The sequence below is a fragment of the Bos taurus genome, chromosome 11, assembly GCF_002263795.3.
Source record: "Bos taurus isolate L1 Dominette 01449 registration number 42190680 breed Hereford chromosome 11, ARS-UCD2.0, whole genome shotgun sequence".
Lineage (NCBI taxonomy): Eukaryota > Metazoa > Chordata > Mammalia > Artiodactyla > Bovidae > Bos > Bos taurus.
The window spans coordinates 3,714,420-3,727,084 of record NC_037338.1 but is presented as its reverse complement, the minus strand read 5'-3'; the positions used below and the strand labels follow the sequence as shown (position 1 = coordinate 3,727,084).

At 47.5% G+C, this 12,665-nt stretch overlaps 1 protein-coding gene across 12 annotated transcripts in view; it reads right to left on the bottom strand.

The window, feature by feature from the left end:
* Positions 1 to 12,665, bottom strand: part of INPP4A (inositol polyphosphate-4-phosphatase type I A) — a 121,943-nt gene that overhangs the window by 46,018 nt on the left and 63,260 nt on the right. For 10 of the 12 annotated variants that reach the window (XM_059891343.1, XM_059891346.1, XM_059891344.1 and 7 more), the window contains exons 2-5: positions 10,885 to 10,955; positions 9,559 to 9,765; positions 8,974 to 9,018; positions 1,170 to 1,288 (exon numbers count right to left, since the gene is read on the bottom strand). In XM_059891343.1, coding sequence (XP_059747326.1) covers positions 1,170 to 1,288; positions 8,974 to 9,018; positions 9,559 to 9,664 — 270 coding nt within the window. In that variant the 5' untranslated portion in view covers positions 9,665 to 9,765; positions 10,885 to 10,955. 12 annotated transcript variants of the gene reach the window in all.

The following is a 12,665-nucleotide window of genomic DNA, read 5'->3' as shown; positions in this document are numbered from 1 at the left end:
GGCGCGGCCAGACGCCCTGCACCCCTGTGGTGTCTCGTGCGCAGTGAGCGGGACAGGCCCCCGTCCCCACGCACTGTCCCGCTCGCTCTGCCCTCACACGGCCCACACTCCGCTCGTCTGCAGGGAGCCGTTCACTTCAGCCGCCTCACCCACAGCCTGGTAGACTCCCTGAGGCAGGGGCGGGGCTCAAGTCTCACTGTGTCATCCACAGCTCCCAGTGCTCTGTGGGTAGGCCGTGCTAGACAAATGCTAGAAACCAGAACTGTTGGCTTGAACTTGAAATAAATTTCCAAGGTAATGAGAGGGTCTATCAGGCAAAATGTAAAACTTGGAAAGAAGGAGAAATGCAGTCTGCTTGCTGGAGACTGCCAGGGAGGGCAACATTCACACAGAAACTCACATCACCAACAAAATCTTACAGGAGCTCACACCAGCCACCTCCTACACTTAGTTTCATAACTTATGTAATGTGGTCAATTATCTAAAGAAATCCAGTAAAATTCCTGAGGTGACTGTATCATTTCATTTCATGTACAGAGTAAACACATAACATACAACTCAAAAAAGGATATAAAAATACAAACCAATAAAAAGTGTGGCTAGTACGAGGGTTGGTTGATAATTAACATTCTCTAAACTCTGATTAAAGACCACAAGTGTCCAAAAGTAGCAGCCAATTAGAGATGAGAAGGGAGTATGAGGTCTTACCTCTTAAAAAGCAATCTACCTTAGAGGATCACCGTTTAAAAACAGCCAGCCAATAGATAATCAACAACTGTAAAGGATATGGCAAATCAAGGGTTTCTCTGATGGCTCTGTGGTAACGAGCCCCCTGCCAATGCAGGGTACTTGGGTTCGACCCCTGGAGGAGGAAATGGCAACCCACTCCATATTCCTGCCTAGAGAATCCCATGGACAGAGGAGCCTGGCGAGCTACGGTCCATGGGGTCGCAGAGTCGGACATAACTGAGTGACTACAGACAACATGGCAAATAAAAGCACCACCCAGATGAGTAAGTGTGATGAAAGATACCAGTGTGCTGAACGTTCGTGCAAGAAGAAAACAATCCGCAGGAATAAACCTCAGCTACGGGTGCTCAGGGCACTGAGCAGACCTCCCACCAGGACCAGAAGCAGTCTTGGAGCCGCCGGGGGCAAGAAGCACCCACCTCGATGATCTCCGTCTGTGCATGCTTCGTCCAGAATGCCTGGGGTGGGGTGGTCACGCTCACTGCCACAAAGCTATTTGGTTTTCGATCAAGTGACGGAGTATGCAGCTCACTGCAGGCTACAAAATTAGAATAGAAATAAAATAAATAAAGTAGAAATGGTTCTTAAAAATCAGACTTCAGTTAGTTCTCGGTTCCAAACACACCCAAAGAAGGTAAAAGAAGTAAAACCCATACAACGGAATGAGATGATCACCCTTGACTACTGTTACAGGGAGGAGACTTTTTAAATTAGAAATGATCCCTTCTCATTCCTCCCAGCCTTCCTGGCCCCCAGGACAGCAATGCCATAACTGCCGATGGAAGGCTCTCTTCATCCACGGAATGGATGACACAGGAAAGGTCTGACCCGTGAAGTTTGACCTTAACAACTAATTGGAACTAAGCAGCCACAGAGTCTATGAAATCAAGACCCAGCTACACATGCCCACACCCCGGGCTGCTGCACTCCTAAGCTCACGGTGTCCCTGGGTCTGTGTGTGACGTATGTTGGAAGCTAATTAAAATTCTATTGCAAAATAAAGGTTTTTTTTTTTCTTTTTAAGAAAATCATGCTCATTCATTTTCCTTATAAGACTCATATCAAATTTGAGATTACTAAACATGTGACTTTTTAGAACTAAAGACACTTCACGAACTGTTTCAGTTAGAAAACGTATTGCACTAAGCATTTTGAAATAGATTGTAAGACTCAGATAAAGTGAAAGTGAAGTCGCTCACTCGTGTCCAACTCTTAGCGACCCCATAGACTGTAGGCTACCAGGCTCCTCCATCCATGGGATTTTCCAGGCAAGAGTACTGGAGTGGGGTGCCATTTCCTTCTCCAGAGGATCTTCCTGACCCAGGGATTGAACCCGGGTCTCCCACATTGCAGGCAGACGCTTTACCGTCGGAGCCACCAGGGAAGCCTTAATCAATCATAGAAGGGATCCACAATAAAAAGGATCATACTTCTTTGAATCTAACATGCCATCTACTGTAAAATGCATTATCAAAGAAAAAAAGGCCCATCGCCATTAACCTATGGTATGCCATTAACTATAAGACACTTTCCGATTAAAAAGATACTAAAAGATGAGAAAGATATCCGCCTTGTGACTGACGAAATATACGGTAAATCAAAGTCCAACACTCATAACAAGAACTGGCTTTTCTGGAGAGGCAATGAACATGCCCCAGAGTGCTGAAGGCCTCTGCTTAATTCCCAGAGTTCTGAAACAATTGATTGTTTTTAATTTTTTATAGAATTTTAGAAGTTACTTTCCATTTAGTTATTACAAAACATTGGCTGTATTCCCCATGCTGTGCAGTACATCCTCGAGCCTATCTTACACCCAGCAGTCTGTACCTCTCAGCCCCCTCGCCCCTATATGCCCCTTCCTGGCCCTCTCCACCAGAAACCACCAGTTTGTTCTCCATATCTGTGAGTCTACTTTTCTGTTATATTCACTAGTTTGTTGTGTTTTTTAGATTCCATAGATAAGTGGTGTCCTACAGTGTTTATCTTTCTCTGACTGATTTCACTTAGCATAATGCCCTCCAAATCTATCCATGTTGCTGCAAAGGACAAAATTCCATCCATTGTTAATGGCTGAGTAATATTCCATTGTTTATATTTCTCTGTGTGTGTGTGTGTGTGTGTGTACTCACATCTATAATATGTACATATACACATATACAACAAATACACACACACGCCCTCCACGTCTTCATCCATTCATCTGTTGAAGGGCACTTAGGCTGTTTCAGCATCTTGGCAACTGAAATCATTGATCTGGACCGTTTTTTCACTGTCTTTATGGAGGAGAGGATTTTTAGAGGTCTTTACTCCTGTTCTCGTCATTCTCATTTTTTTTTCAAATATTACTGGTGATTTAAAATTCATAAATTGATTTTTACTTCTGCCAATTAATTTACTTCTGAAAACTGATCTCTTTGTAATATGTTCTCATACATTTTTATGGGTTTTCATTACTTATTGGATATAATAAGACACAAAGAGCCTAGGTTTTCATTCAATGAGCTTTGACAATCATACACACTCACAAAACAAGATGACTTTCTCCATCAGACAAGAAAGCTCCCGTCCCACTTCCCAGTCAATTCCCCTGCCTGCGAACCACTTTCTGATTTTTACCATTTTTGTCCATTCTTGAATTTCTTGAACATAAATGGAATGTTTTCAAGATTCATCTGTATTGTTTATATACTGATAATTAATTCTTTTTAAAAACTGATGAATCATATTCCATTGTATGAATATACCAAAATTTACTTACCAGTCACTGTATGTTAATAGACAGTTGGGTTGTTTGCAGTTTTGAACCGTTATAAATAAAGGTGCTATAGACATTCCTGGAGAAGGCGATAGCACCCCACTTGGAGAAGGCGATGGCACCCCACTCCAGTACTCTTGCCTGGAAAAGTCCCATGGACAGAGGAGCCTGGTAGGCTGCAGTCCATGGGGTCACAAAGAGTCGGACATGACTGAGCAACTTCACTTTCACTTTTCATTTTCATGCATTGGAGAAGGAAATGGCAACCCACTCCAGTGTTCTTGCCTGGAGAATCCCTGGGACCGGGGAGCCTGGTGGGCTGCCGTCTATGGGGTCGCACAGAGTCAGACACTACCTAGCAGCAGCAGCAGACATTCCTACTCACATCTTCTTGTGAACATGTTTTCTTTTGCATAAGCACTTAGGAGTGGAACTTCCAGGTTACAGTAGAGAAGGATATGCTTAGCTTTGTAAGAAGCTGACAGATTCCTAAAGTGGCTGCATCACTTTATAATCTCACTGCAATTTACCAGAGCTCCAGTTGCTCTGAATCCCACCATTTGGTGGGTTAGCCTTTATCTTGGTTGTTCCAAAGAACGTGTTTTCATTTGCACTTCTGCGATGACTAATGACGTTAAGCATCTTTTCACCATGTGTTTGTTCATTTTTCTAACTTCTTTTGTCAAGAGTCTGCTCAAGTCTTTTGTTCATTTTTAAATTGATTTTTTTACTGTCAATTTGTAAGCATTTTATCCTAGATCTGTCCTTTGTCAGGTATATGTGAATATTTTTCTCCAGTTTGTGGTTTATTTATTCATTTTCTCAAAGATTTCTAGAGTTTTTTATTTTAGATTTTTAATTTTAGACACTAGCAGGCAGAAAAACGTCCCTCCCCTCAAAAAGGGCCAAATTCTAATCCCAGGAACTTTTGAAAATATTATAATACAGGCAAAAGGACTTCATAGATGTAACTAAAGTCATGGAATCTTGACATGGAAAGATTACTGCAGATTATCTGGATGAGCTTAATCTAATCATATGAGCTCCTAAAAGTACAAAAGGAAGATGAAGGGTGAGTTACAAAGGTGTGAATTAAAAAAAGACTAGGGAAGTTCCTAGCATGAAAGGCACTCAACCTGCCATTGCTGGCTGTGCAGAGAGAGGAAAGAGCCACAACCACAGAACGTGAGTGGCCTTTATAAGCAGAGAACAGGCCTCGACTGGTAGCTAGCAAAGAAATAGGGACCTCAGTCCTCAAACAACTTGAATGAATAAGGAGCCACCTTTAACCCTTGAGTCCCTAGGAAGGACTGGGGCCATGCTGATGCTTTGACTTTGGTGTTTATAAGATTGAGTAGAGACCTGGCTGAGCCCTTTGCTTTCTGACCTAAGGGAACTGTAAGATAATAAATTTGGCTTGTTTTAAGGTCTTATATTTCTTATATTGTGGTAATTTGTTACAGCAGCAATAGAAAACTAAAACATATCGTACTTCCTGCCAAGTGATCAATCTCTGCCTAACCTGAAGTTGTGGTTGTGAGCTCTCCAGTTTCTTTTCTTCCAGAAGCTTTAAGGTCTTGTTCTCTTTTTGAAACACAGTGTTATTATTTCTGTTTGGCTGTGCTGGGTCTCCGTTGCTGTGCGGACTTTTCTCCAGCGCTGTGGAGAGCGCGGGGGGCTACTCTTCAGTTGCGGTGCACGGGCGTCTCACTGAGGGGGCTTCCCTTGCTGCAGAGCGGGGGCTCCAGGCGTGTGGGCTTCCGCAGCTGCAGCTCCTGGCCTCCGAGCACAGGCTCAGTAGCTGTGGTGCATGCGCTTAGCTGCCCCGCCGTATGTGAGATCTTCCTAGACGAGCGACTGAACCCATGCCTCCTGCACTGGCAGGTGGATTCTTCACCACTGAGCCTCCAGGGAAGCCCCTGTTGTCTTTTTCAATTCTGTTCTACTTCTTCTATGATGTCTGCCTCCACATCAGAGATATGACTGTTCCGCTGTTCTCCGTCCTTTAAGCTACACCCCGCAGAGACCCTGGTCTGGTCTCTCTCGGCCTGCCCTCTCATCATGTGAGGCTAGAACACCTGGGTCTCTCAAAGCCCAGTGATGGCAGGTAGACTGAGATACAGCAAGTGGCCCGAGGCTGGAAAGACTGATGTCAGCTTAAGGGCTGATGGGCCAACTGCCATGCTCAGAAAATACCTGCCTACAAGTGACGTTCTCTCCTGGCCTTGCCCGTATCCAACCTAAATCTCACCCAAGGTTTAATCCCTAGCTCAGTTCCATGACTTCCATGAAGCTTCCTCTCAGAGGCCCACAGTCACATCTCCTGCTTATCACTTACATAACTCCTCTGGCACATTTCCATAGACACCATTAATCCCTGATGTGTATGCGGTGTCTTTCCAACCAGAGCATCTGTGTCCCAGCTGAATAAATGCTACCGAGGTAAAACACATTTCAGGTGCCTATCATTTGAGCAATTCTATATCCTATGACTCCCTATATCTCTCCCAAGGAGAGAACCAACAAAACATGCGAAAGACCCAGGCACAAGTACATTCACTGTTGGTGTTTACGACGGCAGACTGAAAAGACCGAAGTGTCCAGCAACAGGAGGCTGGTTACAATAAGCACGGCACAGTTACACAGCAGACTCTACGCAGGCATCTGGAACGATGAGGTGGCAGACCCACGCAGACCAAAACGAAAGGACGCCAGTGATGCTCTGCTACGTGGAAACCACATTAAGAACACTAGGGCGATGAAACTTCCCTAGCGGTACGTGGTTGGGACTCCGCCTTCCAACGCAGGGTCAGGGAGCGAAGATTCCCACGCGCCTCACGGCCAAAACACCAAAACACAGAAAACAGAAGGAATTAACAAATTAAAGACTTTCTAAAATGACTTTTAAAAAACAACAGGATGACAATTCTGTAAATAATTCCATCACCTCCACAACCAGAAATCATTAACAATTTCTGTATAGCACTGTGTGGGTGTAAAAAAATATCTGCAAAAGGATACATACCAAGATGCTGACTGTGGGTCTCTCTGATCGGGCTTTCTTTCCCTCTAACATTTTCTCTAATAAAGGTTTTTAAACGAGTGCTTTTCAGTTTTAAATTCTGTTTTTAAGATAAAATATTTGACCATTCAATTATCTGGCTCCTACTCCTCACCTTCTGTTTTGTGTGTGTATATAGTAAAATTCATTTAACATAAAACTCTCCCTCACCTTTTTAAGCTGTTTCTTCCTCCATATGTCTAATTAATATGACTATATTAGTGCCCTTGACTTGTCAGATTCAGAAATGTCCTGATTTCTAGATTTCTATTATAGGGTGAAGATTTTTATCTCCATTATATCAACTCTCATTCTCTCTCTATAGTCAGGTTAACTCAACGTTTTTGTTACATCCATGTCCTACATTATTAGAGCTGCTGCTGCTAAGTCACTTCAGTCGTGTCCAACTCTGTGCAACCCCATGGACCGCAGCCCAGCAGGCTCCCCCATCCCTGGGATTCTCCAGGCAAGAACACTGGAGTGGGTTGCCATTTCCTTCTCCAATGTATTAAAGTGAAAAGTGAAAGTGAAGTCGCTCAGTCGTGCCCGACTCCTAGCGACCCCATGGACTACAGCCCACCAGGCTCCTCCGTCCATGGGATTTTCCAGGCAAGAGTACTGGAGTGGGGTGCCATTGCCTTCTCCGATTAGAGCTAAGCAAATACTATTCATTAAAGGATTTCTGTGACTTCTCTCCTGTGTTGGGCTGTTTCCTGGATCTTCCTTTTCCTCGGTTTATTCCCTCTTTTGGATCGTTTTATTTACTCATTTCTGGCTGGGCTGGGTCTTCCTTGCTGTGCAGGCTTTTTCTCTGGGTGCGGCGAGTGGGGGCTGCTCTCTAGCTGTGGCGTGCGGGTTTCGCACTTGCAGCGGCTTCTCTTATTGCGGAGCTCGGGCTCTAGGGCACGCGGGCTTCAGCAGTCGTGATGCACAGGCTTAGTTACTCCACAACGCAGGCGTTCTTCCTGGACCAGCGATCGAACCTGTGTCCCCTGCATTGGCAGGAGGACTCTTAACCACAGGACTCCCAGGGAAGCCCAAGTTCTATTGTTTCTAATCTTTTTCTTTTTCATGTTGTGAGCCTTCCAGCAATCTCTTCTTTCATTTTGCTTTATATCACCTTCGAGGAATAATTTGTATGTAAAACACATCCGCTTTAAGTGTGGCACTCGGTTCTGATCAGCGCACACACTCCTAGACCCACCACTTCTGTCCAGACAGGGAGCACCTCCATCGCCCCAAAGGGCTCCCTGTGCTCCCTGCTCTCACCTCGCTCCCAGGTAAGCATTAACCTGTGCGCTCTCGCTACAGACTCGTCCTTCTGACTTTCACGAAAATGGAGTTACACAACACCCAGCCTCTTGTTACGGCTTCTTTCACTTTTCACACTTTTCACAGATTCTGAGACGCACCCAGGGGTGTGTCAGGGACTTGGGCCTTCTCTCAGCTGAGCAGCCATCCTCTGTACGCACATAACATAGTTAATCTTCCAGCTGATGGACGCTGTTTCCAGTGCTGGTTATTACAAATAAGACTGCGATCAGCACACGTGCGCCCGTCCTCGTCAGCACAGGCAAACGTACATTCGGTTCTAAAAAGGCGGTCTCAGGAGGCGGCGGGGCATGCTGGCCTAGGCAGGCTCCCCGACAGTAACAGGGTGGCCAGCTGACTGCTTTGGTTGGGTTCCAAAGGCCAGCATTTCTGCATCTCTGTGGAGGACTGAGTTTACTTTCACCAGAGAGAGCCTCCAGCCTTGAGGAGTAGCCAGGCAGAATTAGGATGGGAAGGAGGGTGGGGAGGGTGAGGTGGGCACGCCTCACTCAGCAGCCTTTCAGGGACAGGACAAGGAGAGGAATACCAGTGAGTGTTGGGCCCTGGAGAAGAAGCTCCTGAGGGTGAGCCCACAGTGAGCCATGCTGCCCGACTCCAGGCACGCTCTCACTGAGGCTCAAGAGCGAGGAGCACGAGGGCGTCAGTGCCTCTGCTCGTGGGGCAAGGATCTGAGCGCCAGAGAGCAACACCGCGGGGAGAGCAACGTGGCCCTGAGCCCCATGTCCTCACCCCTCCTGCCTCTCCCCAGCGAGGCTGACTTTGCATCTCTGGGGCCCCCTCCTGCCTCTCCCCAGCGAGGCTGACTTTGCATCTCTGGGGCCCCCTCCTGCCTGCTTCCCACCACCAGCCTGGACGGAGCACACGTGAAGGAGACGGGCATCCCATGCCAGGCAGCTGAGGTCCCCTCCCACGCGCAGGAGGCTCCCACTGGCCTCTCGGCCTCCGCTTCTCAGAAGCACTTCCACAGCCGTGGTGGCAGTGCCAAGGTCTCTGGAAAAACTCCTGCCAGTTGCGGTGCTTTTGTCTCGGGTTTTAAGCTGCATGTATATTAACACAAAAAATTACAGACACCTACCTAAGCTGAATTCTAAAATGGGCTCATCTGGATCTTGTACGTTTCCTGGATAAAAGAGAAATGACAAAAAAATCAGCCTTAATCAACTTTTCCCTGCTTTCCGATTTGATGCAAAAAGCCCAGTCACCAGTGGCAACACAGTATCCATACATCAAACCAGCAAGCTCTACATTTTGAACTTACAGTGATGTACTGATACGTCAATTACTCCTCAATAAAATGGGATGGGGAGGGGGGGGGAACCCAACACTCTACCTTCTCCCAAACTGTTACATGAGATGATTTGAGATTCCTAAGAAGTTGCGGACCCCGAGACTAAACCCCTCCCCCTGGGCCTGCACATCCACAATGCAAAGGGCTTTCACTATGGTCTGGGCACCTGTCACACAGGCACTGTGGACACTCCCGCATTACCTACTGGCCAGTGCCCACGCAACCTGGAAAACCTCGGCGGGCAGGTTCCAGGGGATGCAAGTCCCAGGAAGAGGGCTGACTTTCCCTATTCCAGTTCAAATGGGGCTGCCCGGCCCCGCACCCCCTGGCACTGCCACCGCGAGGGCCCACAGGCAGCCTGCTGAGGCTCACCTGCCAGAGAGAGGCCCAGCATGTCGCCTGCCACATCGATGGTGGAAGCCCGCTGCATCGCACGGGCCCTGGCGCCATGGCGAGGGCTGTGCTCTCTTGCTGTCATGATGTCATTGGTGAGGATGACTTCCCGTTCCTGGGTCAGAGCACGCCTGAGTCCCCAGAAGCCCCGTCACCACGCCCTCGTCCCCTAAGGCGGCAGCTGTCCTGAGAAACAGGAACAAACACTGGTTTAAACAAACACACAAACTCAAAATACGGGGATGGGATGGTGACAGAGAGACACTGTGTCCTCATGAAGACAGCACGTGACCTACACGGGCAAGATTCGGTGAAGCCAGGGTCCCCGGCAGGTGAGGAGGGGAGAGTCTGACGATCCAGGTCCTGTCTAATCACCTCCCCCTCTCCTCTCACCCACAGGACTCCATAAAGAGAGCAGGGTCTCTTCCACAGAGAAGTACCACATTAAATGATGGCTCAACATAATCATAAACTATGGCTGGGGTCGGCTTTATTATGATTTCCCATTGACGAATCTCAGAGGAGCTTTAAAATGATAAATCAGCTCATTACCATCTCTCTCCCGAAGGATAAGAAGTGTGGGAAGAGAGAGGTCTGCCGCCCACTGGCCAAAACAGGACAGCAGAAGCTGGGGACCGAAGGCACGTCTCCAGCCTTGGTCTCTGCCCCTCAGGGCCACAGGAATCCCATGTATGTCACTCGGGCTTTCTTTCCCATAAGGCACGACCATCTGCACCTCAGTGGACGGTGCTGTGCTTCGGGCACGGGGTTTCTGGGCAAGGAGCCACCACAGGCTGAGCCGCCCAGATGCTCCGGCCAGCATGGAGCTCACGCGTTGCTCTAGGAAGCGGCGCACTCAGCGAGGAATGGGTTTCAGATTCTTCCAACCCTTTATGCCGCCATTCCTGCTGTCTCTAGCAGGAACCAACCTTCAGAAGCTCAAATAATTAGACCAGGCAATAAGGCTGGTTTACAATATCCCCTCAGAGAGTGGAAGAAGACAGCAGAGGAGGAAGTCAGGGAGACCTCCTGCCTCTCCACAAATACATCAATAGCTCATCAAAATATGGACCGGCTCCTACAGAGCAACTTCTAAACGACAGCAGAAGACTCCAGGCCTCAAAAAAGAAATCAAACCAAAATTGTAAAGCAATCATCAATTAAAACTAAATAAATATGATTTTTAAAAAATCCCCTCAAAGGTCCCCATATATCCAGACACCCCGTGTTCTCCAAGGGTGTCAACACCTTTGCATCTGAAGGGCCTGAGCTCCCGCTCCTGGGTTAATTCACCCAGCAACTTACTGGACATGTTTGTCCTTGGGCCAGTAGAGACACGTGGCATCTCTTCACAGAAGCACATCCAAGTCCATCATCTAGAAATAGAAAAGTATAAATTAACAAGCTGAGCAGACATGAAGTGCTCGGGAATGCTTATTACAACGTGTATGTTATTATTTTCATGCCTAAAAACGGGGGGAAGCCCAGCACTACTATACGCTCCTTTGTGCCCCATACACCAATCTAAACTTTTAACTCAAAAACAGATGTTTTGCTCAAACCCCCAAAGAATGAGAAACAGTGCTCATTCCTATCCCCGCTCCTGTGGTGATCAGGGGGAGGGCCTGCTGGGGAGCTGGGATGTGGCTCAGGGAAAGGAGCAGATAAGAGGCTGAGCCCAGGCTTCCTGCCACAAACGTCAGGCTCTGGGATGAGCTGGGCACCTCGGAGGCTCTGCTTTCTGGTGACTAAGACGAGGGGGGCTGGACCCACCTCTCAGGGCGACAGTGAGAAACTCACGTGTGAGGACAGCAGTGGGCACTGAAAACGCGGCTCCCAGCCCAGCGCGGCTGCCGGCCCTGCGAGCCTGCCCCAGAGCACAGCACTCGGCCCCGGCACAGCGCAGCACCACCAGGGCTGCTGGGCAGACCTCGGCGGCCAGTGTGAGCATCTGAAACTGCAAACCCCCTCCCCTGCAGGCTGTGTTCCTTCCCCTCCTCCCGCGGGGCACCCAGGGACCTTGGGCCTGGGCACGTCAGAGAAGGGCAGTGGCCTGGCTGGGGACACCCCACAGAGGTCACCAAGGGGGAGACTAGACAGTGCGCCGACATCAAAAGGCATCAAGTCAAAAATACGCTGTGACAATGAAACAGATGGAGAAAGAACCTGCAGCACTAAGACCTATATCTTACCATAACACTTACACAAACCGACCAAAAAAAAAAACTCACTAAAAATACAAGTGGCAAAAGGTATGAATTCATAAAAGAGGGATACTGACAGAAAATATTTTGGAAAAGTGACCAAACTCAATCATAATAATGAAAGAATGCCTAGAGTTATCTAAAGTAGGCTCCTTAAATAGGTTTTGCTTCTTCTCCTAATGAGAATATGCTTTGCTCACTGACCTAGGGGAAACTCGACAGAGTTCTCCTATACTACTGATAACATTCTGGAAAGGTCTGAATACTCTAGAAAGCAATCTGACATTATTTATCAAAATCTGTAAACAATACAAAATTCTCACCAAGGGTCCAGAGATGCCTATCGTTTGTACTGATAAATACAGGAAGCAATCTAAATGCCCAGCTACAGGTAAGTCCATTTCGGAACATCTGTGGGACACACCACTATCTGGCTGCTAAAATGATTATAATAAAGGCAACATACACACAAAAGTTCTTCAACCTCATTAGTCATCAGGAAAACACTAACCGTAACCATGAGATACCTCTGTGCACCCACCAGACAGCTAAACTGGAACAGACAGGCAGTACCAAGTGCTGACAAGGATGTGGAATAAGTGGGGCCCTGACACACTGCTGGTGGAGTGTAAGATGGTACAGCCGTACTGGGAAGCCCGCGGTATCTACCCACACTGAACACATATAACTCAGAGTGCAACTGCTCACAGAAATGCACACTTAGGTTCACCAAAAAGTGTGTAAAGAACACTGGAAGCAGTAACATTTATAATATTCAAAACCTAGAGGGACTTCCCCGGGGGTGCAGTGGTTCAGAATCCACCTGCCACTGCAGAGGATGAGGGTTCGATCCCCGGCCCGGGAAGATTCCACGTGCCTCGG